This window comes from Bombus affinis, chromosome 6 (assembly GCF_024516045.1).
Source record: "Bombus affinis isolate iyBomAffi1 chromosome 6, iyBomAffi1.2, whole genome shotgun sequence".
Classification (NCBI taxonomy): Eukaryota; Metazoa; Arthropoda; class Insecta; order Hymenoptera; family Apidae; genus Bombus; species Bombus affinis.
The window spans coordinates 13,567,297-13,592,373 of record NC_066349.1 but is presented as its reverse complement, the minus strand read 5'-3'; the positions used below and the strand labels follow the sequence as shown (position 1 = coordinate 13,592,373).

General features: G+C 34.1%; 1 protein-coding gene across 3 annotated transcripts in view; it reads right to left on the bottom strand.

Moving 5' to 3' along the window:
• Positions 1-22,229, bottom strand: part of LOC126917463 (tRNA dimethylallyltransferase) — a 116,201-nt gene extending 93,972 nt beyond the window's left edge. Inside the window, exon 1 of one of the 3 annotated variants that reach the window (XM_050724354.1) lies at positions 22,035-22,229. In XM_050724354.1, coding sequence (XP_050580311.1) covers positions 22,035-22,214 — 180 coding nt within the window. In that variant the 5' untranslated portion in view covers positions 22,215-22,229. Of the gene's footprint in view, positions 1-2,298; positions 2,519-22,034 lie in introns of those variants that run through there. The other 2 variants (XM_050724355.1, XM_050724356.1) reach the window with 2 other exon arrangements.
• Positions 22,230-25,077: the final 2,848 nt, after the last annotated feature.

The window sequence follows — 25,077 nt, the reverse complement described above, 5'->3', positions numbered from 1 at the left end:
GGACCGAGGTAAATAAAATTCTTTCGGCGTTTGACATTTATTCTAACGAAGAAACTCGTTCCTGGATCGGAGGAAAGTTTTGTCCATCAAACTCAATAACGTACAATCCTACCAATTTTTAACTATTAACGTACTATACAATTCCTTATTGTACATCCGACCGTTTCTAAATTAGACTATCACTTGAAAATGAGATGCAAAGTAAATATTTCTTAAAAACAAACTTCCGGTCATTTTCTCTTCTCTCTAGTAATATGTCATTCCATTTAAGATGTACTAAATACCTTAGCCAACTGGATACCACATCGGTAACCAGCAACACAGGTTGTAGACAAAATTGAACATCCTTCAAACCCATTCGAGAGCAATTCCAAGTAAGAACCTCTTCCATCATAGCCAAAACCGGTCTAGACCGATGCAAGCGTATCTAACAACGAACGTTAACGAATACTAATCACTTCCTGCAAGTGCGCAAGAAAGACAACGCAACAGATGCGTCGGCTCTGACGCCAATTCAAATTTCCAGAAACGATCTGCACCTTTAAAATCGATTTAAAGTTGACTAATAACTTATCCGAAACTTATCTAAAAGGCGCGTACAGCTTCGTAAAACGATAAGAAACGTACAAAACTTCGAATATTTTGATATATCTTGTAAACTAAAAACAACGTTAAATGGGACAATTTAATTGAGAAAAGCAGTTCGATTAGGAACGAATCGCAAAGATAAGGAAGATCACGCATCACTGTCAATATCCGCTTAATAATCGGGCAACAGGAGAGCAGGCAGCTTCTATGCTTGATTTTGTGCACTGTACAACGAGTCATGTAGTAGTAGGTACACGCCGACCGATCATTGGCATCGCGAATTCCTACTAATCATCGTTGAACGTTCAGTGAATCTTAGACGTGGCCAGACGAACTGTCAGATCGTTCCACGAACTTCTCGAACGAGCTTCAATAGGAAAACGCGTGTTTTTTTCTTCGTTTCGATGATTAAATTCTGGATATAATAGAACGTCATGGTTGTAAAGGCGAATGTTCACTCGGTATCGCCGAGTCCAAGTCGTAAATATTTGGGAACATCATGTCGGTGCTAATAGTTTTCGATGTCGGTGACACGGAAGCTACATAGAGAAATGGATACTGTCACAAAGCGATAATGTTGTTCGTGTATTTTCCTGGATGAGCATCGTTAGATTTTGATGTACGATTCGTTACCATAACTCTTCGATACGTATAACTCTTCGTTGCTAAAGTGATAATACTTGAAAATTTATAAGGTGCGCGTTGTAGTTCGGAGGATTTTATTATCGAAACAATTTTCATAATTCTAGAAATTATAAATTAATATTTTGGTGTAAAATAAATGAATTAGGGTATAGATTTCTGTGATCGTATACCTACTTCGTTGATCGTATTGTATATTTATACGAAGGCTTCTGATAATTTGTAACCGATAATTATGGTATAATAAAATTTCTAAGTTGAAACATTCGTACTCTGTATCGATTATAAAAGTACATTAAATTATAATTATTTATTTATTCAATTGCATGAAACGAACAAATAATTAAATATCAGCGATATATTTACGTTTACATCTTCATGAATTTAATGCATTTTAACGTAAAACGTAACTCTCAGGAGAATCTCCTCTTAACAAAATTTCACTTTGCATAGGAATAATTCAAGTGTAAAGAGTAGTAATTAATGCAGTTGTACGTAAATTACTGCAAAAAGAAAATTGAAATACAGCGTAATATCGAAAGAATGGAAGCGTCCATTAAAGGAAAAAAAAAGAGAACGTTTTATAAACTGTAAAGCTGGCAGAATGTTAATAAGAAGGGTAAGCTGGCGAGTGGTTCGAAGTTTCGAAGCGTCAAAGGCCGGAGATTCTGAGACAGCCAAGTTTAAAGGCCTTAAATTATTGGAACCTCGAAGTGTCAAAACTTCGGGGCTTGCTAATTTCGTGCCTCCTAAACCTTGTATCTTACGATGCTCCTTTATACGAAGCCAGCCAACAACTTCTCCCGTTGCCGGAATCCCATACTTTCCAAAAGATAAGAAATTCGAATACAGAGGAAAGCCGCGACACGAATTTCGTTCCACGAAAATGATAGCGAGGATGAAAATCAAATATTGCGAAACTATCGAAGAATTTTTATCTGGCAACGCATCTAAGTCATAAATAATTAATTGTTTATGCAACGAATCTACGCTGAATTGAGATTTTAATACACGTATTACCTCTTGTTTGAAGAATAATAATAAAAGCAACGTAATAAATAAATTTACCTTGAGAGATCGTCGCGAAGCAATTTGAAATCCATTCTCACGTACACTGAAATTTACTTTTACTCAATGTGGGCAAACATTACGACACTGGCACAACGAAAGTCGAAAGATCACACGATACATGTGCATACGCGAACAAAAAAAAAAAAAAAAAGAAAAAAAAGAGAAGAAGAAAATAACACGATTAATGGTACTAAGTGATTCGCTGTCAAGAGCCGACTAACCAAAGAGCATCCAATTTGCAAAGGTTAAAGGTATCTGCGCAAGAATTCACAGGGGTAGGGGACATTTCAATGAAATCCTGATAACAACAAGCCGAAAGCAGCGTACTGTTGGTGTTTCTGCTTTTTCTAAACGTTATTTATCTAACTGTAACGTTCAACTACGCGACAGGATGACGTTTCAAATCTTTGTTGCTTTGTCTCTTACTACGAATAAGTACGCAGATGTCGCGTAGAGGAGATATTTTTCAATGAACTTGGTTTTCAGTGGAGTTTTAGTTTTTGCGAATTTTCGGTATTTTTTATGACTAAGTTCATATCGTTAGTGGATTTTCTTGCAGTTATTTAGAAAACAGAATATGTTTGTTATAGATTAACCCTTTACTCTTAACGATTAATAGAAAATAATTTTCTCGAAGGCCAAAAAGAAAGTTAAATTTAAAAAGGTTTGATGGAATTAAATAAATTTTGAATGAACGTAAGATTTCTATATTTGTAACTTTCATTTGAACGCTTCGATCTGTCTTTTATTCAAATATTACGAATATTTACTTCGTAATGTTTATTAAAACAGATCTCTCTGATAACCGAAAAGTGCCAAACACGCGATTACTTTCAATTTGTATTAAATTGGAATGAATTTTTTAACATTTCGTATAAGCATTTGCATAATGAGGTAACTCTATCCCGTGTTATTGAATACTCTTGAATATTTCTTCGCATTCTTGGAAAGGTAAATGCATATATACATTACCGGGTCCATTCAATGTCTTGTAAAGTGCTTTAACTGAAAGGCTCAATGATTATATCTTGCAATTATCGGCTAGAATAGTAGGTAATTTGTATGAAAAAGGACTGTACATTGTAATGTAACGACAATAGTCCGAAATAATAAAATAAATGGCTCGTTAGTACATCATTCAATTTGTTACAAACGATATCGTATTATGAATCAAAATGTGTGTGTCTATTTTAACAAATGAACTTGATTTTCTTTCTTTATACTACATTATATCCCCCGTCAAAAATCTTTTATAAGAATACTTTATTGACATACTTTGTAATTGCAATAAATACAGATACTCTGTAGAAAAAGATTATTTTCATGAAAATCAAATGTTAGAAAATTTTCCTGCAAAATTACTGCGTCTTGTACCGAAAATATTAACGACAAAAGCTCTTTTACGATAGTTCTATATTCTGATAAACAAATATATTATTAAACGATATTACACGAAGCACATAGAACCAAAGGAATACAAATGACATTTGTGAAATTTTTGAATCAACAGCAGAAATGGTTAAGTTAATCGTTAAATGTGATGTTGTAAATAATTCAAGCAATCCAACGTTGCGTAAAAGTACCGTTTAAAGGCTAAAAAGATTGACTGCCAAGTTCTTGCTATAGTCAAGCATCGAGTATATAACTTAATTATCGCAGAGACTCTACCTTTTGGAATTGTTTTAACGTTTGAATTTCAAGATCAATTTCCTCGATATCAGAAAAATGTCATAAATAAAAATAATTCTTAAAATAGACGTACAAAGACTCTCCCATATGTGACCGTAAATCCAACCACAACCACAAACAGAAAAGCTGTAGGAATCAGAATCGTAGCTCTCCTTTTCATTCAAGCGATCAACGAGACCAATCCCTCGAAGCCCTCGTTCCTCTACATCCGACAACCTTCGGAGATAGGATCGAACAGGGTGTCCGAAAGAAAGTCAATTAATAATCTCATTCAGAGGCAACGCGGAGGAGGAAGCTAAAGGAAGATGAAGCAAAATAGCACGAGGGTGAAAGAGGGACAAACCGATGCGACCGGCGAAAAACGAAACCCTTGCATACCACGCCAGCTCACGGAAGATTAAGATAATTCCTGGCGAACGATGGCACGCTGGACGAGTAACACCAAGTTGTTTCCAGGCAGCCAGTGTGAACCGAACGTAAAACGAAAGAGATACAAAGCGAACTTGTCCAGTTCCCCCTTACGTTAGCCGTTCCACCAACACGCGTACACACACGTAGACGATCGTCTTACGAGAACAGCCGGCCATTAGCATCGTGGAATCCTACTAATTATCGTAAATGTTAAGTGGATCTTAGGCGTTCGATACGGCCGAATGCGGACCGCGTGGAAATCTACGATACACATTCGGAACTCTAATGGAACCAGTTTCACGATTTCTTTCGTGATACGTCTATCCCGCGACGAGATACGTTCTCGTCTCGTAACTCTGTCTACGATTAACACTATCCCCACGAAATTTTGCGTTCGCTAGCCAGCGCGTGCTCTTCTCGGCCGCTTATTAGCATCTCCGCGTCTTTCAACTAGCGATGGGATCAAATTCAACGTGTGATAAATCCGAATCAAATCCGATACCCAAGATTCACATCATAGGATTCGTATACTTACTCATAACATATAATAGTTTGTTCGTTGTACCTGAATGTTTCGAAAATCTATCTACGTCTATCTATTTATTTCGATATTAGAATGAATCGATATTCTTACAAGCCCTAGTCGAATCGCGAGAGTATTAAAAAGGTATTATATATCCTATATATTTTTATATTTTATATTTTATATTATCATATTTAAGAGTATCAGGGTACCTTCCTTTTTCTTCTCGAAATATTTATAGAGGATTCGTATTTAGTTGACCAATATGCTTGCAACATACTTGAATCCATCACTACTTCCAATACTAACGAGATTACTCGTTAAACGATTTTGCTTTTGCACAACTGGAGTTGGGTTCTTGCCCGATGGTTTTATTTGTATTTTACGTTTTATGCTCGACTTTTGTAATACATTTGGATAATTTAATTGTACAGGAATGGATTTATTATTTTTTGCGTTATATGTAACAAATATTTGAGATAACTGAAATTCGTAAATAATGTATCGCGAAAGAAATCGCAGCTTCTATAACAGCGGAAACTACGAAGTGTAATTAATTTCTCGTTTAATTAAACAAGTTGTTGCGTATCACATTGGAACACCGAGAAAACGATCGATCATTAGCAACTTTTTTAGTTTAATATCCATGCGACATGACGCATATAATCAATTTTCCGCCTTATAAGAAACCACGCATAATTTAAAAATGCCCGTGTGCCAAGTATCATCGCAGCAAAGAAACCTTAAATGCGATCTAATCATGAAAATAGGAGATTATCTTTTGAAACACAATACTGTGAAAAGGTCTTATACGATCTACCAAACGGAAATGTTTTGTTCTTATGAATGAATCTTAGGATACATTGTATTATTCTCATTACCGTTATATCTTACCAATTAATTTAGAACATAATTAACATTCGGTGACCCTCTTTTGATTACTCAACAGCTACATTTCTTTCCGAATAATCTCTTACCTTGTCGAATAATTTTTTTAAAAATTCATATATCCAAATAATGCTTTAATCTTGCTCTTTATCATAATTTTCTTAACGCTTTAAAGAACTGGCTTCCTTTGCTTTTTTATTTTTAAACTTCTAAAACAGCGTTAATAATTCTTGGTCTATTTTCTGATACAAATCTACAAACTTTATAAATTTGACGAAATAAAATTGAGCTCTTCTAACGTCTATAAAATTTCCTCCAAATGTTACATTTTTCTCTGCAATTTTTATGAGTAATTTTACTTATATCCAGAAATCTTTCGTAAACTTTCATGAACTTCACAGATGAACTTGTGCATTGGAGAAATTTTAGTATGAAGGAATTTCAATATACTGTAATTAAACCGAGATGCAATTTAAAGAAACACGCTTGAAATTTTAGTTGACAGAACGCATATTAACGAAGTAGGACGTCGTTGAATGGCGAAGACGAGGAAGAATTCAGAACGCTAATGACCTCTGGGTAATATCACCTCTGTGGATCGCAATGTTTTACGGTAATTGACTCATTGACTCACTGGGCGAGATAAAACGGGGAATGCCGTAATATTTGCGGATCGCGCAGGAAAAATGACGCGTTACATATCGTCGTCAGCGAATTAACATTCATCGATATTTCGCGGAATAAGAATCGACATGAAAGCAAGCGGCTAAGCAACCTATGAAACGGAAAACCCGCTTGTTATTACGATGCACAGCGATATATATATCGTATAAAATGAATTTCTCAGAGCTTATCATAAGACTTATCGAAACATTAAGGACCAAGACCTATCGAGACTCGGGATTCAAGTTTTATCGAGGCCTTTATAAGTTTTTAGTATCCGATCGTGCTCGAACTGGAATATGCAAAAATATATAAAGTAACCAAAGTAATAGTACACATTGTAGAATTTATTCAGATGAAACAAATTTCTGCTAGCGTTCTATCTTTTTATTTGTGTTCATAAGAATATGAATTTGCATAAACATCCGTAGTTTACAAAATGACCGATACTGTACGTATTCGATGAGATTCGAACTTTTTCACAGCACATCGCTACCAATAACCAGTAACAAAGTGACAAAAATAATTCACATCGACGAATCAAAATAAGATGATCAGTCATAGAAGAAGTACGTACGTTTAGACAGGAATAGCAAAGATCGAAGAGAAACGATTCGAATGGTTCACCGTCCCAACCTTGGAGAACTGGAAGCACGACCTTGATGTAGCAATTGCGCAACCATTCCTCGAAGAGGTCATCGGCTACGTACGATCGTCGATCACGAGGCATTCTAAATCCCATTCACGTGCGATCGACGAGAGTCCGTCGCGTCGCTAGGTCTTTCGCGGCCGTTCGTGATCGTGGAATTCTCGAGGCGACGTCCTGGCCTACCTCGCCGTGGGATCTGGTTTCTGGTTTAGCACCTGGTTACCGCATTTAATTAACCTGGACATTATCGGGCGTGCGCGCAAACCGACATCCCATTGCATCGTACGACGCCAGTTAATCGTGTTACTCTGTTTATCTTGGCCAGCTATTTTTGTCCTATCGAGAAAGCTCTAATTAACGATAACGTGATTTTTTTAGGATCTCGTGGTTCGCAAGGTGGTGTCTTCGTACGGATGTTTTGAGTTGATGGAGAAACAAAGTTTACAAGTTTTTGATTAGTCGAGAGTTATGTAAATCATTTCATATTACACGTTCAAAACACACGTGGCTACATAATTAGGTAAATTTAAATTTTACTGCTTATTCCACATCCTTATAAAATTATTTATGATAAAAATATGTAGAATGTTCCTTATAGGCTACTAGCAATGAAGTTGTGAAAACATTCGAAAGATATACGTGATTAGATTTGTATAGATAACGATATAACATTTCAATACTGTGTCTAGCTTCTATCGAAATCCTTATAAAGAGTGTATCAAATTTTTCTAAAAATTATATAAATCCATTTTTAGCCTGAAGCCTTAAGAGAAATCTAAATACTTGGTTTTACACAAACCTCAACGATTTTCCTTTTCTGATTACATATTCTGTATTTAAATTTCTCCTGTGGAAGAATGATGTTTATGAAAAATCAATAAATCATAAAATCATGGAGATATTACAAGCGCTGAATTTGTTGGAATTTATTACAAGGTAAAAAGCAAAAAGTTGGTAGAAACGAAGACACTTGAACATTGTTTCAAGAATCCTCGATGGTCGATTCAATTAAACGTTCTAATCTCGTTACGGAACTCACGGTTCTGGTATTATGATATCAGCGGTTGTTAAAGATAAGATAGACATTGTTGAACGATGTCGATGGATTGTGTTTATAAGCGATACATATTGTGAAAGAGCATGAAATAGATTAATGATGCTTTGTATCGAACATTATCTTAATCTTATTTCTTATTTTTTGTTCGTTTAAATGTCACGTCTAGCATTTCAGATTAAAGTTGCAGTTTCAGTTTCATTTTTTATCTAATATCTCCAAGCACATCCTTTTACGCATTTTTTTCACACTTGGCGCTTAGTAGATAAAGTAAAACAAATGATTTGATAACTTTAAATCAGCGAACTTTAAACGTCTAAATCATTGCGAAACCGGGGCTCTGAATTGAGGATTTTTTTCTATAAGATCGCAAGATTACTTTTTTTATCACTTACGATAATTAAAATTTTATAACGTTTCTCGCCGATATATTCGTAAATCATGAAAATACTCTTCTTAGATCATTTTCTAACGTTCATAAAGGTTATAAGGAAGAGTAATGCGAAAGAATGCACCTTAAATAGGAGAAGGCGTATCAACAATTGAACTCACGTTTTAATCGCGAAATAAGACATTAAAGTATCAATTATCGAATCAAAGATGTTGCAATTTTCCTGTAAGCATACCTTCGCGCTAAAATAAGACGAGAAAATGTAAAAGGTCAAAGTAATGTACATTAATTCGCTGGTATTATTGCAAATTCCATCGAGTGTCTCTCCAGATGCGTTAGTCACGAATTTAAGTATATTAAGGCGAAAAACCTGTGGTGCTTTAGGGTCGACGACCTGCGAAACCGGTGCGTATTTCTGTTATTACTCTGTCAAACCACGCTCGCCCACGTAGTTGGACCAGAAAAACTTTCATTAAATACCGCTCGTCTCGTTCTACGAACTATCTTCCCTTAATTTCTTTTTCTTTCCTGCTTGTTTTATTGGCTTTCGTGACATTTACATCGTTTGATTTGTAGCCACACATTGGTCGAATTGTAGTAAATTTTTTGGTAATAATATCAGGTTTCATATCGTTAAAATGCATGTTCCTCTTTTTACGCGATACGAATTTCATTTAAAAAGCAATTGTACGAATAAAACGATCGCTTTAAGAAATAATTACTAAACGTAAAAAGATTCAAATATTTAAAAAGGAACAAAAAGATTCAAGTACTTTTTTACCTGCGATTTGTCAATCCAAATAATTAGAAAAGTCTATGACGAATCGATACCTTCGCTTGTTATTTCACGACCATGACCACGATTTAACGATGACACGGCGATCGTGAAGAAAATGACGAAGAATGGCGGCGTACAGTTCATAAATCGCTTTCTTATTTTCTAACGGGAATGGAATGGAATAAAAGAGTATTGTTTTTCTGATTGCTTATGAATAATTGTAACATTATGTAACGACATAATCAGCCGCTGATTATACAACAGCACCGCACGACCACGATGAAGTACTACTTATACGATTCTTAGTAATAAGTAGAGAGTCGAGTGCATTAATCATAAGGATATAATAAACTCGTTCTGAGGACCATAATCAAGAAATGTATGACACATCCGTTTCTTCTGATCTAAACCGTCATTGAATGGGCTGTGTTATCGGCGAATCTGATTAACGATTGATAGAAAAAACTTCTCAAAAAGTCATTCGTTTTTGTCAGTAAAACTTTTGTCTAACAACTAATTTCCAGCGACATTGTTACCATTTACGTGACGAATCCTAAATGAATGCCTTTGCGTCTACCTTTTCATTTAGATTATAAAAGCTTGAAATACATGGTAATTCGCTGCCTCTATCTAGAACTGCATGTATAATTTGGCAATAATTTATTACTTATTCTTTTTAAATTACTCTTTTTAATTTATATATATATATATATATATGTGCGCGTGTGTGTGTGTTTATTTTGTAGCAGATTATTTTCCCCTCCTCGCGAAAAATAAGGTAGTAATTTTATGGAAATTCTAATATCATTTTCTAGGATAAATTTCTATAATTAAAGCAACGGTGATCGTGCTTCATATATTATCTATTATATTATTATCTATTATTATTATATTATTAACCTATGTAATTGTACTCGATGTATTAAATTAATTACAGGAGGCTATGGAAAAATGTTAACTAGATCTCTAAGGGCAATTTTATATATCGTTAGAAAAAATGATAAATCGCAGAAACTGGCGGTAAATCTACGTTTCCTGAGATATTACTTAAACAGAACGACTTACGTTTATCGTCGGTACAGTATAGTAGCCGGTTGTCTGGTTAAAGATCCAGAAAAATAAACTTTTTTACATAGAGACGCGAACGACGATGATCTATTGGTATCTCAGAAACCAGAAAGATCAACGAAATATCGAGGTCAACGTGTACGAAAGAAAGTATTACAAAATTCATTGAATCAGCTGTACAAACGGTACGACGCTTTTACGCTGAAATTAAGACATGCAGACACAACAAAGAATAAACAATACTTCGTTAAATCAACGTATACTGCAAACAGGCAATAATAATGTCAGACCGAGCTTACGCAATATCTTGATTCAACAAACCCAAAGAAAATTAAGTTAAATATTCCGTTCCGTGTCTCTCGATATTTTTGGACGATCGCAAAATTTCCATTCGCCTTACGAACACTTGATAATCCTGTAATTCTTTTATAATTATTTCGTAGATATTCCTAATCGATTTACAGTCTCCCTTAAAAATTAATTCGAAAATTAAATTATAATCATTTTCTGAATTATGTCGTCAAAAAGTTAGTCCTTCAAAAATATAGAACAAAGCATTTGTATTAATTGAACTGTTCAATATTTTACAAGATTTATTTATAACCCATGTTACTTTAATCTACGTTAACTTCTAATTTTCGAATCATTAATTTTATAAAAATATTCGTTATAAGAGCGCGTTAAATTGAACAGAAATGAAGAATGACTAGTAAAAATTGTTGGACGACGAAAGAAAAATAGCAAATGAAAAAGAATGGATCGCAATGGGGAGGAAAATTACTAACCACTAGCAAGAAGAAAACTGCAGGGTTGGAAATTAGAAGGGAGCCATGGGCCGCAAAGTTATGCGGTCTGTAAGCCCCCTTTTCTGACTCAGCCCTTCAATTGACGAGCTGCGGGTCATTTTGAATCGGCTAGACTATTCTTGGATTAAATTTAACACAAGCCCCAAAATGCAGCTTCTATTATTCCCATCAGAATCGTTGTTTCCGACGAGAAATATTTCGAAGAGTAATTTGTTAGTTTATTTGTAAATTATGAGATAAATTCGAACACAAGGCAGAAGTAATATAGTTAATATTCAAAGAGCAAGATGAATAATTTACTTAGTAATTCTTCGTCTCTGTACCCCTCGGTAATAAAACTTTGAAACTTTTGGTCCTACTTTAATCAAATAATTAAATGCCGTAGTAGATTTTCCTATCAGACACGCAAACACATCGATATTTTCGCCACAAAAATAGTGATCAGAAATTACAATTTCTATATATTATATGCAAATATGGTAGAAATTTGATTGTTCGCAAAGTTTCCTTCCTCGGAATCAACAAAAAATTCATTCAACGATTTCGATTCGTTTCGCAACGACGATACATCGCAATAATATTAATTCGCAATAAAATATTGGAAACTAAATCTTATTTCATATATTTTATATACTTTTTATTACTTTATTAAATCAGATCCTTCCAGAAATAAATAAATTGATATAAAGAAGATCTCGTTTCGCAATTTTAATACAGAATAACGTTTTATGTCGTAAAATTGTAATTCTGGTTGCGAAAAGACCTGAATATAAAGGAACGATTGGAAAATTTATATCCAATCGATTTCTGTCAATAACGATAGAGATACAGAAACGAAAAAATATAATTTTCTCGAGGATAACAGCGAATATAGCGCGGCAATCTAATGAAACATCGGTCGTGAGCCTGCGCTCAAGGGCTACGTCGACAAAAGGAGCCCCGTAAATTTCGCGTCATCACCTCGTGGATTTAAAACCGGTTGGTCAAGTGCCTTGTACGTACGTGACCAGCTGTAACTCACGATTTTTACCGCAATTTTCGTATCGTTCATAATAAACCAGACGCGATTATCGCTATAAGCCGTGAACACGATGAATCCCCCCCTTAAGCGTAAATTATTTATTAAATACCGTATCGAATGCAACTCGAGCATCGATATAAAACATTATACGTGAAAGAAGACATCAAATATCATCGTATTTGTACAGTTTCAACTTAGAGAATCTATTATCGCGCTTACTATTGAAAAATTATGTGCTAAATCACTTTTATCGATTTCGTATATTTTATGTAGGAAAAGTGGCACGCTGCATAGCACTAATATAGTATGATTAATGAGACTTCGATGTAAATAGGAAGAATTAGTACGAGTTAGTAGTAGTTAGGAAGATTTTCATAATTTTAGAGAAGGTCGAGTGAAAATGCGTCATTCTGTTCTTCTAAAGAGTCGAGTCTGACTCGTAACGATCGTTCACCTCGAATCTATACTTATCATCACTATTATTCTAATGAAATAATTATATCTTCAGGATCTTCATACACGATTGAACTAACGCTGTTATCGCAATTTTACAGGTCATAAATTACCAATTATGTGGCAGTCTTAAGAAATTGATTACAGTAACATGTTTGGTAGCGAAATAAACATAGATCTATAATAATATTGTCTTTAAGCTCTAGATACTAACTTACGTGTCACGAAACTATAAAAAGATAGTTGAATAATCCATCCTATTTTTTCTGTATTGTTACTGCCAAGTTAATGACGGTATTATACATCTAAGGATAAATTTTCCTAAAATTTCACCAGGAAGTCTAGAAATAATCTGATACAATAACGTTCGTGGGTATGTTTCGACTTTTCATCACGTTTCGGTGCATGAAAATTCAACGAATATCGAGTAAAACAAAAATCGAGTTGAAAAGCATGTAGAATCGATTGTAACGAAAAGTTTCCGAGCCCTTGAACTAAAGATAGAAAATTCGATTAACGCTTTCATGTACGACGAATTCTGCTTTCCGTAATTTGAGGCGCCATTCTCACGGATAAGAACGGAAGTTTTTCATGCTCAGCACGCAGCCGTTTCTCCAGCCGAAACGACGAAAACTATTTTGAATTCAAGGACCGCGGTCCGTTGCCTTCCACGGGTCACTGTCGTGATAAACTATCAACAAACGTCGTAGAGCATCGGTGGTCTAAGAAAAAGAGAGGAAGTAGGAAAAGAGAGAACAGAGAACCAGTTTGAAATTCCTTGACCATCGACACGATCTTTTTGGAGTAGAGATTCTATCCGCTTCTAATTAATGAAATTTCTCCGGCCGAGACACAACAGTGGCAGCCTGTGATTGTTAATTAATATTTAGAAGAAAATAATTACACATACTCAGCTGATTGAATCATTTTTTTATCATATGCTTAAGAATGATTCTTTTGATCGCGTATTCCGCGAAAATTTGAAACTATGCAATTCTTTTAACGGATAAACTGTCACACGGATAAGCCAGATATCTTGAATTTTTAATTAGGCAATGTCAATAATTTTGCAAAAAAAAATGTAGACATAGTTAAACAATTTATAATATTATGTATATACATAGAGATATAGTATTAATACATTACTATAAATCATAATAAAATTTGACTACGAAAATTTGTCTGCTTTAATATTATTTAAGATGACTACCTCACGCAATTCAAACAAGCCATTGACTTCATTTACCACCGTGTCGTCAAACACTTCATTAGCACAATAACAGAAACACTCCATTACAACCAAATGCACATTAATTCCAATTAAACCTTTCCAAACGATCAACGGCGACCCCTTGTCCATTAATAAACGCATCTCACAAAGACGAGAAAAAGAACACAAAGAACAACGAGCGTAAATATCTAAAAATTATAATTAGTAAATACTTCTTTTTCCAAATGATAAAACAAACGCAAAGTGTACGAGAGCTGTTAAAAGTGCAAGTTGTTAGCATTGAACGCTAACTGCAATCGCAAACGCGACCTCTATCGATATCGATCGAACGACAGATTGCACAAACCAATTTCTCAACCGAGAGACAAGAAATCCGGGCGAACGCGCGGCAATCGTTAAATGTCCCCATGGTTTGTAAGAGAAAAAAGAAAAGAAAGGGAACCCGTGGCAATGCAACGTTTCGCAATTTGTAACTGAGGTACTATTAAATTCCTAAACGAATGCTATAACCGTTGACAATTAAATAACCGGCCGTTTACGCTATTACAGAAATTGTAAACCATTCGTTGCGTGCATATCGCTTTGCTTGAACAACGAAAAAGATTGTTGCAGCGTGCGCCGGTAAGAAAAGAGAGTTCCGTGGAAACGTTCACTTTCCTCGCAGTGAAAAGACCGAAATGGGACTAGGTCAAGATAGGTCACTAATTTCGACATTCATGGCAGTTTATTCTTTGCAATGGAAAATGTGAGAGTTGAATATTTTCGAGTATCGTTTCTATTAATTTTATTCTTGCCATCTTCTATCTTCTGAATGATCAAAGGTAAAATCTAATTTTCTTTTTAGCGTGACAGAATTCTTGAAGTTTGCTAAAAATATAAAATAAGTTGTTAACAACACATAGAGTTTACACAGTTTGAGTGTACGGAAAATGGCGATGGCTAATACGTAATAACATTTTGATAAAAACGTTAAGATAAAACGTTTTTTTTCTTTGCTATTACTTTTTTTTTGTACATACATACAAGAAACAGAAAAATTATTTGTTTCACATCGACATCTTACACGAATCCATTGAACTTCGAATAGAGTGATTCGAGCCCGCATTGTTCATGATTCGCTGGCTTAATCTATCCCACGAGTCTAATAGATCGCAAATTACATCGTGGCCTTTGTTGAATAACGAACTAAAGTTCTGAAGTCTTGAGGAAAGAATGGAAACACCCTTATTTCCATCGAGCAAATAGTGCACCGATTTTTCGTAACGATCGATGTAAGGGAGAGTGAGCTATCGATCTAATTAGTTAAATGAATTTTTTTGTAAAAGCATACTCCATTAAGCAACTTTTATTCCCAAAATGATAGAGTTGAATGCTCGCTCGGTACACGTGCACTGTAGGAAGCAAAGTTTGAATCACAGATTTAGCTCAAGTACGCCTGCCCTAGAATATGTAAAATAATGTATTAAATCCGTGAGGTTGGAGTCGTTACGCGGAATTTCGTAAGAGAGGCGTGTTTCATTACACTTGCATTACGTCATTCTTTAGTTACGATGAGTAGCACTGTAGAAATGCGAAACAATTTTTCTGTAAAAATCCAATCTACATTTTTTCACAAAACTATGTTAATTTAATAACAATGATATACATAGCAATAAATAATTAAAATGTATATGAGTTAATCAAAAATTAATAAAAATATTCATGAGATCAAAAATTAGTGAAACGATGTTACATATAAGACGTTAGGATATTACGTGAACAGTATTGTACGAATAATGTCCTACTTTGTGCCACCATTATTTCCTTCATTTCCTTCCTATGAGCGCTTTAAATCAATGGAACGTCAGACTCTCTATCAACGAGAAAATCTCAATGAAGCAGCTCGCGTGTGAAAGTTTTAACGAAGTCACGGTGAGAAGCAGTATACACTGGCGGACACAGTAGGAAATGGAATACAAGGTTTCCAGTGTAACAATAACTACCCTGACAAACACGACGTGTAGATACGTATGCTAATTTATCATTTCTTTTAACATTTTGCTCCTGAGACGTAATTAACCAGCTGATCCTTTAAACAATAAAATCAACTGCTATTCGTGCATTCGTATATTTCAATCATTATAACAATCACCATATTATGCACTTACAGCCACGTTTTTAACACTCTATGCATTCTATGCACTTCTGCATAAAATTTCTAAAAAATGCATAAAAATCTGCAAGTCTAAATAAACATTAGCAATTCCTAAGCAGTTCGCAAACTTCCACGTAAATCTAAACTTTCCAAAATTCCACACCTATAATCCGATTATGTCGCCTAACGCGAATAATTTCAAAGAACTCGTGCGCTCATTCGAATTCCTACGTGACCTGACACGACGCGATATTAAGATTCAGTGGGCCAAATGCTCGGCCAAAGACACACCGGTGGGACTTTGGAGCAGAACTCGTATAGCACTCGGTTCATCGACTTCTCCGCATCGCGTAACGACCCATCGATTCGTCCCTGAGAACCAGCCAACCAGAAGGTTCCTCTGTTCATCGGCAGCTCGAAAATTACTCCGCTTTAGAGCATCGACGAAGAACGACTGTCGTGCCACTATCCCCGGAGTATTCGTCATCAAAACCAGCGGAAAAACAATTCCCTCGACGAACGCGATCCATAATTTCACGGAGAGGACCAGCACTTGGTCCTCGATCCTCGATCGTGCAGAGTTGTAGAGTGTAGGAAGAATCTCAGAGGCGGTTCCCGTCGCCACAAAATTTGCAGATATCTTTTTTCGTCGCGTGTGTGGGCAGACACGTGTTTGACTATGTGCGGGTTTCCCCGGCACATACGGTCAAGCCACCGTAATTTATGCACACAACCAAATGTCGTTTTGACGTTTCGCTCACCACGTTTTATGACCATTCGTATTGTTATACGCGTGTGACATGACTAAATAATACTTTCAATCGTCTGGAAGATTTTTGAATTCTAAAATGAACCTCTAATCAGTTAGATATCAACTACATAGTAATTTCTGTTGTTTGAGAAATTTCGGAATTCCATAAATGAACCTTTAACCATTACATCATCAACTGGATGGTATTTTCATTCCTTTGGGATATTCTTTCAGTTGAAAATGAACATTTAATCGGTTAAACAATCGACTACGCGTTACTTTCGCTTATTTGACAGATTTTTGAATCCCACAGTTGAACCTCTAATCGCTTAGTTACCAACTGGTTGGTGTTTTCAATCATATGGGAAATTTGTTTAATTCTAAACGAACCCTTAATCGCCTAATTAAATAGTTCACGTTCGAAATTCAAGTCGCTGTTATACAATAAACTATATAACCTAAAGGCGTTGTATGCAATGATATGCTAATCTTTTAACCCCTTTCAATAGCATGACCGTATGAACATCTATTTCTATTGAATCATTTTTTATAAGAATAATATTAACCTACTTATGTGTAAAAAGCTTAGGAGATATGTTAATTTGGAAACATTAGCAGACATTTTTATTTCTATACTGTGAATTTGTACTTCATTGCTAATTCACTTCATCGCACTATTCAAATATATTCATCTACATGCATACAATATACTTCGCTGCACATTAGCAGGTCATAGCTCTATTACTAACCTTTGAAATGAGAAAGGAAATTACTATTGATTAGTTTTTTATTCTCATGGGGAAAAATAGAAACTAGCGACAGATATATGTAAGTAGATTTCTCGGTAAGCATGTGGTAATAGAGATAGGCAACGTATGTAATTTTCGAGTGTCGATGCGTACATGTAGCTTTATAACGCTCACACGCATCTTTCTATTCTTTGCATCGTATCGAAGAATGAGAGAGAAAATACCAATATTAAGGATAATTTCTTCGAAACTACATTATTTTTTTAAAGAGATAACGCAATCACTTTGGAAAAGAGCAAAAGTCATAGAAAAATATATTTTACGATTGTTTTAAATAATGATTTTTAGCCCTTAAATGTTCTTCAGAGTGGATCAATAAATCGACAAAGGATAATATATAATGATGTATCTAAATTAATAACCGACATGGATATCAAATTAAAAATTCGCGTAAGATTTCAACAATTATTCAGATCCTGACTAAACAAAAAACGCAATAGAACAAAAATCCGTTGAATAATCACAGACATTAACAACGAACATGCGAGACGATTAAGAAATATGATGCAGCTCTAACGATCAGAATCTCAAGCTTATTCTGATTGCGCAAATTAGAAGGGAAATCCTCCGTCAATTACGGGCGATGATACAGAGACAAAGGAACGTGGGAGAAGATAAAATGTCGAGGGAACTCCGTGTGGAAAGACGAACAACATGATTTTGAAAACGTGTAGGCAGCGACTAGGAAAAAGAGACCAGTGCTCGATGTGATTAATCGAAGTTACGCGTAACAAATGAGAGTAATGGAAATCGTCCGAGGACAGATTCGAAAATATCTCAATGACGAAGAACACGTGATTTATAAGTGAGTGAAGAGTTGTCACGTGCGAAAGCGGCCGCTTAAAAACGAAATTGACGAGTGACGAGTTAAAACGAGTCAGTGAGAAAGTATAGGACGATATAGAAAAACTGTGAAGTTGTAAAGTAGTGATTTATGTCCGACATTCTTCGTGCACTGAAAAATTTACGTTCCTCGGAAATATCGTATGGAATAATTGTACGAAAGGAAAAGCTACGCTACTCGATGATTTTACCTTTATTTTTCTTACTTTCTTTTTATTTATTACGTTGATGTACATTTGCTTGCTTTAACTAAACATGATTTTAAGGACATATATTTTACAACAACTTCATTAACATTAATTAATTCGATATACAACAGTTAAAATAAATACAGAATAGTTCATTCAAATGAGTTCTTCTTGAATGAAATGTTTAATATTAAAAAGTTAGTATTAAATCTCTAGTGCACACAATAATTAATATCACCTTGAACAAAAATTCTATATAGATATCTAATTTACTAACTTGTTATTTCTCTCTACAAAAAATCTAACAACTTCCTACTTTTTCTACAAAAAAAATCTAATAACCCGATTTTTTCTTACATGTATTTAACATGTCTGATCTAATTATCACAAAAACAGCAACTTAGTAATTTTTCCATTTTTTCTATACAGTCTAATGAAGAACAAACATACGAAATACGAATGTAACATCTGGATTTTTAACAAAAAAGAAGGTAAACTGAAAACGGTAGGAAAGAAATAAGAATATATTCACGGAATGAATATAATAATATGTTTGATCAAAGAACAGTTATTCAAGGAAGAAAAGGTCCGAGAGAAAAAGAATTCTCAGGATGTTCGTGTAGTTTTCACTTTCTTCGAGTAGTGGGGTGAAGGAAACAGTGGATATACTAATGCAACGGCCAAAAAAGGACCGGAAGTCCCACGATCCTCTAGGGTAATGCACACATCAAGAGGACAAAGTTTAATTCGATCCACTTACTTTATAACGACTATCATGCGAGCTTTACTACTTTGCATTTATACAGTTTGCTTTGCGGGCCACGAGATAATAAAACACACTCGGATATATTAATAAAGCGCGATATAAAGACCGTCCATTAATGCGGAAGATACATATATGCAAAATGAAAAAATAACGCGTCAATTGGAGAAACGCTTTACGTAACTACATTTATCTGTTTGATAAATTCTTTGTACAGAAGGATTCTGAGAATCGTTTAAGCAATTCTTTGAAAACGATACTCTGATTTAAGAAGGATACGGCGAAGGATACGAATTTCTTTTATTCTAATATTCTTTAAGGGACGGTCAATCATTGTTAAATAGATATTTGTGATCTAATTTGAATGTTTATATTACTGTAATAGTTTCATGAATCATAGACATATTTTCAATTGTTTCGTAGATCTTGTTTATTAAAATGAATGTAATGGTATTAGCAATATTAAATATCTCCAAAATTATGTAAAAATAGAAATGATACAGTAACACTTTTGAAACCATGATATGGCAAATAGAGAACTAAAATATTCAAACTTCCGGTTTTGCAATACTCTTAATGCAATAAAATCAAATTGCAAAACTTCTGAATGCTGACGAAACTAAGGCGGAAATAGGGTTTTTAAAAACATCTTCGGTATCAAATGATTTGCTCTTTAGACGAGGACTCTTTTATAACGATGATTTGTTTGAAATTGATAAGAGTCTTACTACTCGATAAATCACGCATAGATTCATTCAGTAATCTGGTATTCAGGGTTAAGAAACAACAGTCATTCATGAATCTTTTGGCATACAGAAAACATTTAATATTCCAAAACATTAAACTGAACGTTTATATTCAACAACCCAAAGATTTCATATCTTTTTCATAAACACAATTTACAAAACAATTAAGACATACAACTATGATTCATTGAATTATAATAATACATATAAAAATTATTTCCCTATTCAACCACCTCAAAAAGAAAACCTTGACTGTAATAATATAAAACAATTAATTAAAATAACACATTAACCCTGTTTTTCTTCGTTTCTATATCCCTTTAGATATCTTCTCTTCATATTTACGAAACTTTATTAACAAGAAATGTGAAATATACAGAAAGTATAAAAAATGTAAATATAAATATATTAAATACTAAAATCAAATATTTAACCACTACCTATACTATGGTAATATCTATTTATCTCATTGTGCTATTTAATAGTGTCTCGAGGAGAACAACAGGATTAAATTTGAAAAATTGTCTCCTTTCGTGAAACAATAAAGACAGCTATACAAAGACTCCGTCGTGGGATTTAAATGTTCGTGCACGGAACGCGTAACGCTAACTTGATACGTGTTTGAAGACCAACGACAAAACGGTCAAAAGATAATTACGAACGCGACATTTTCGACGAAAGGGCCATCCCTATGTCACAGACGGTGTAATTAAACGCTCGTCATGGTTTTACCTTACACATGTGAAAGAGTAGGATAATTAGAACGATTAACTCCGGACCCTCTCCGAAAGTTACCAAGCTGAAATCTATGACCGCGGCTGTCGAGAAAACTAGCTCTTGTAACGCAACTGAATGCGAAAGATAATAGGAAACGGGTCGCAGAGAAAGATCAAGATGAATTAGTTCCGCAAGTACGCTCTCATTTAACGCTGTACATAATCTGTTCTCTCATATGATTCGATAATTTTCATTCAACGCTGGAAACGCGATTATAGTGATAGTCTTCGAATACAAATGTGTTTCGGAATAACGCAATACTGTTATGTAGAGTATTGTACTACATTATAACATATGTAGTATTTATTATCATAGATACGTCAATTGAAAATATTTTTTTTCATTAAAAATTAGTTATTATATGTTATTTACGCTGAATATAATATTCATATTGAACAAAATAATAAAAATTAAATAATACAGATTCGTATTTTAATTTCTATAAATAATTAATTTTAAGTTCTGGGTCAGCAATATGTTAATCATTTTCTCTTGTCCCTACACAATAAATTGGTATAATAATTGTAATTACTAATGACGATGTACAATGTATAACAATCGTATGCGCATACGTTTGTGGAAAAAGCATGCACTATGTCATGCACAAAATGAGACAAAAAGAAATTTACTGTTCATAATATATAAATAAAATGCAAGTGAGCATAAAAGTTGGCAAGCAATTGTAAGAGAGTGTAATAACACGTATACAACAACATTCCTATACATTAATGCTTTTCAAAACACCATTCAGTATATTCTGTCCTTATAAAACGTAACGTATTAGAATAGCCGTTTCTATGTTTCCATATTAAAACGTAAACAGACTCGGACGCGTAAGAGCAAGTCAAATAGCACGATGCATATACACTATAGGTTTCAACCTATTCGATCGCTTCAATAAACAAACTATTTCCCACGATTAATATATCGTCTCTCAATTAGATAATAAAGTAGTATGTTTAGGATTTTTTACGAATTGAAATTAAAGTATTCTATTTCGAAAATTCATTGGTAATAAACAACTTTTAAATACGCACCTAACCTACAAGGACCACGATGGAAAGAACAAGATAATAAGCGATTGTTTTCTCACTTACTTGCATGCTGTCGGCCGAAATAATTTCTCCGGAAAATCTGCGAGCCAATTCGATACCCAAACGTGATTTTCCACATCCTGTAGATCCCAAAATTGTTAAAACTGGCACACGCGACATATCGACCTCTCTACGATCACTTATACTTACTTGAAACTGCGCATGCGCAGCCACGGTCTGCATGTGCTTCTTGTTCCGTTCACCCAGCCATGAAAGCCAAAGGCGGTAGATTTTGAACGGACACTTACGACGCGTCACGCTTTCTTACTCATTTCGTGTCAGTTACGATTACTGTATTCACTGCATAAATATAATTCGTCATTATTAATAAGAAAATATTTCGTAATATCATTGTATCCTTGGAAACTAGGGTTATGATTAAGATCTCATTCATTTTTTATTGAAAGTTATATCAAAGCTTTATCTTATATTTTAAATATAGTACTACTTAAATATTTGGCTAATGTTATTCTACTTATAACCATTACACTTATTAATAATGTATTTATATTATATTTATATCTATAACACTATTTTCAGAGTTTGTATTATAATATTAATACTACTATTCTGGTCCCTTAGATGATTTGATACAACAATAATAAACTAATTATATAATTGTTTTATATTATTGTACGTGTATTTTGGAGTTATTATTTTCTGATATGATGTTACTCTTCAAAAAAGATAGTTTCCATATGTATAGTAAATTGTTGTATAATATTACGAAGCATATTACGATGGAAATAGTATAACTTTTACAATTTTAGACGCAATCAAATACGCAATTGACGACTATCCATATATAAAATCACACTCAGCTCTTTTATATATATTTAGCTGATTACGCATACGGTATAGATGAACTGAAGCATAGATCTGTCACCACATTGTAAAGCATCGTTAATCATATCTTTGTATAAACAAAAATTTTCAGTGAATCCTTTGCCACTTTACATTCTAAACTTACCGTACTGTATAGTAACTTATATAATGTACTAACCATTATGCAGCAATAATTGAACTTCGACGACATTGTAAATGATTTCATTAGCAGTTTAATCTCCAATACGCGCTCTCGTACTTCGTATAATTTTATTCGCTGATAAAATGTCTAAAAAACGCGTGTTACATGCAATCTATACTTACCAGTGATATTCTGCTATCATTAATTCGATCAGACGCCAGCAACGTATTACATATGTGGCGTCATATGTATCATAGCTAATTCTAATCCATATTTCGAACGATCCAATTAAACACATCCCAAAAATCATTCGTTATTTTAATCCACAAGAGATAGCGTTTGGGCACTTGTTATATCACAGGTTATACTTTTGAGATAAAGAGTGTAAGATGTACATATTGTAGTTTATACAGCTGACTGGAAGGCTCATCGACTGGCTAGATCCACCTATCGACGATTGATAACTGCTGATTAAGTTATTATATTTATATATATAAGATTTCTAAATTCAATAGTTCGGAAACCTTCACTATTTCTGTTTCCAGGGAATAGATAAGAAGTAAAGATCACATAAACATCGCACCGATATTTACCATTGATACGATAATATATAAAAAGATTGCAATATACAATTATGCCTATAATATTCGTTCAGTGCATACTTTGCATCACGTGAAAGACAAACTTAGCGATTAAGCATCACTGCCAAAATTTACTGTACGTGTAATGATGTATTATCTAACTACATTCGTCTGGATATATGTGTACATATTATTTTAAGTGTATATTAATAAAGTGGATGCAAAAGTGGAAGAAAATAAAATTATTTAATTAGTTATCGTCCACTAAAATATTTAAATATCTGTTTCCTTTTATTTAAAGTCGATTTCTACTTGCTCGAAATAGACACTGTTTACAAATTATTATGTGGTAGATTACATCGTTCTTTACTATTTCTATTGCATAATATTCTCTATTAGCGTTTATAGACACTATTTACCAACTTACCGTCTATGTAGCACGGTTAATTACGTGTTGCCATTTATTTTCGAGAAAAGAAAAAGTAGTTTCTGATTTTGCTCTGCCTTCAAGAGCGTTGATAAGATAACACGGTATTGTAAAAAAAAAAGTAACCTTACCTGGTCGTGGGAGATCTCAGATAATTTCTATCTACATGAACTCAGATAATTCGGCTATTAAGATATGTTGGATTTTATCCTAAAATAGGAAGGGACCAACCACTGATACCACCAAGATACGCTTATTTCGTGGTTAAACGTTGCTTCTGCTACTAATTATCGTAGACTCTTCAATACCTGCATCCTTGTTGATAATGTAGAACATTATTTTGAAGAGAAGTTCAAAATGTTATCTTCTTGTATATGTGTTGAGTGAATTAATACAGCTACACGTATCTGGAATCTTTTTCTTTTTTTGTTTAGGATTTAATCCAGTTTTATATCTTTCCTCCTTTCTGGTTAACTTAGGAAAGAAACTGAGATTGTTGTAATTGATTTTTCCCATATGTTTCTTTCGAAAGAGTGAAATATTCATTGATGTTACCACGTGATCATAGTTAAAGAATAACTCATATAAAAAGAGGCATTAACTACGTATTATGCTAATCTTATTTCAGTTTCAAGGAAAACTTTAGCGAATTACAATTAAAATATACCATCAATTAATGCGATAAAAGTATTGAACGGAAGTTGTCGTAATCCGCAAAACTCATGTGTTAAGATTAGCACACGTGTTCTCATAAATATGCATAAAAAATTATTGCGATATGCAAAAAATAGCTATAAATAAGCAATGGAAAATTTCATATTCAAAAGTGGTCCTGCTGACTGGCAAGGCGTACGATTTCTTCACAGTTTTGTCAATCTGGACGGACATTAGTAGACCAACTTGGAAAGGCTCGATAGCCTTTAATCTATCGGGCGTAGACTTAACATCTTTCGAGATTACGTAATCTCTTGTTCCGTTCTGTTCTTTTACCAAATATCATCGAATGCTTATATTTTGAAAGGATATGTTTTTAGAATGACGTTCTTATATATCTACACAGACACTCTTTGT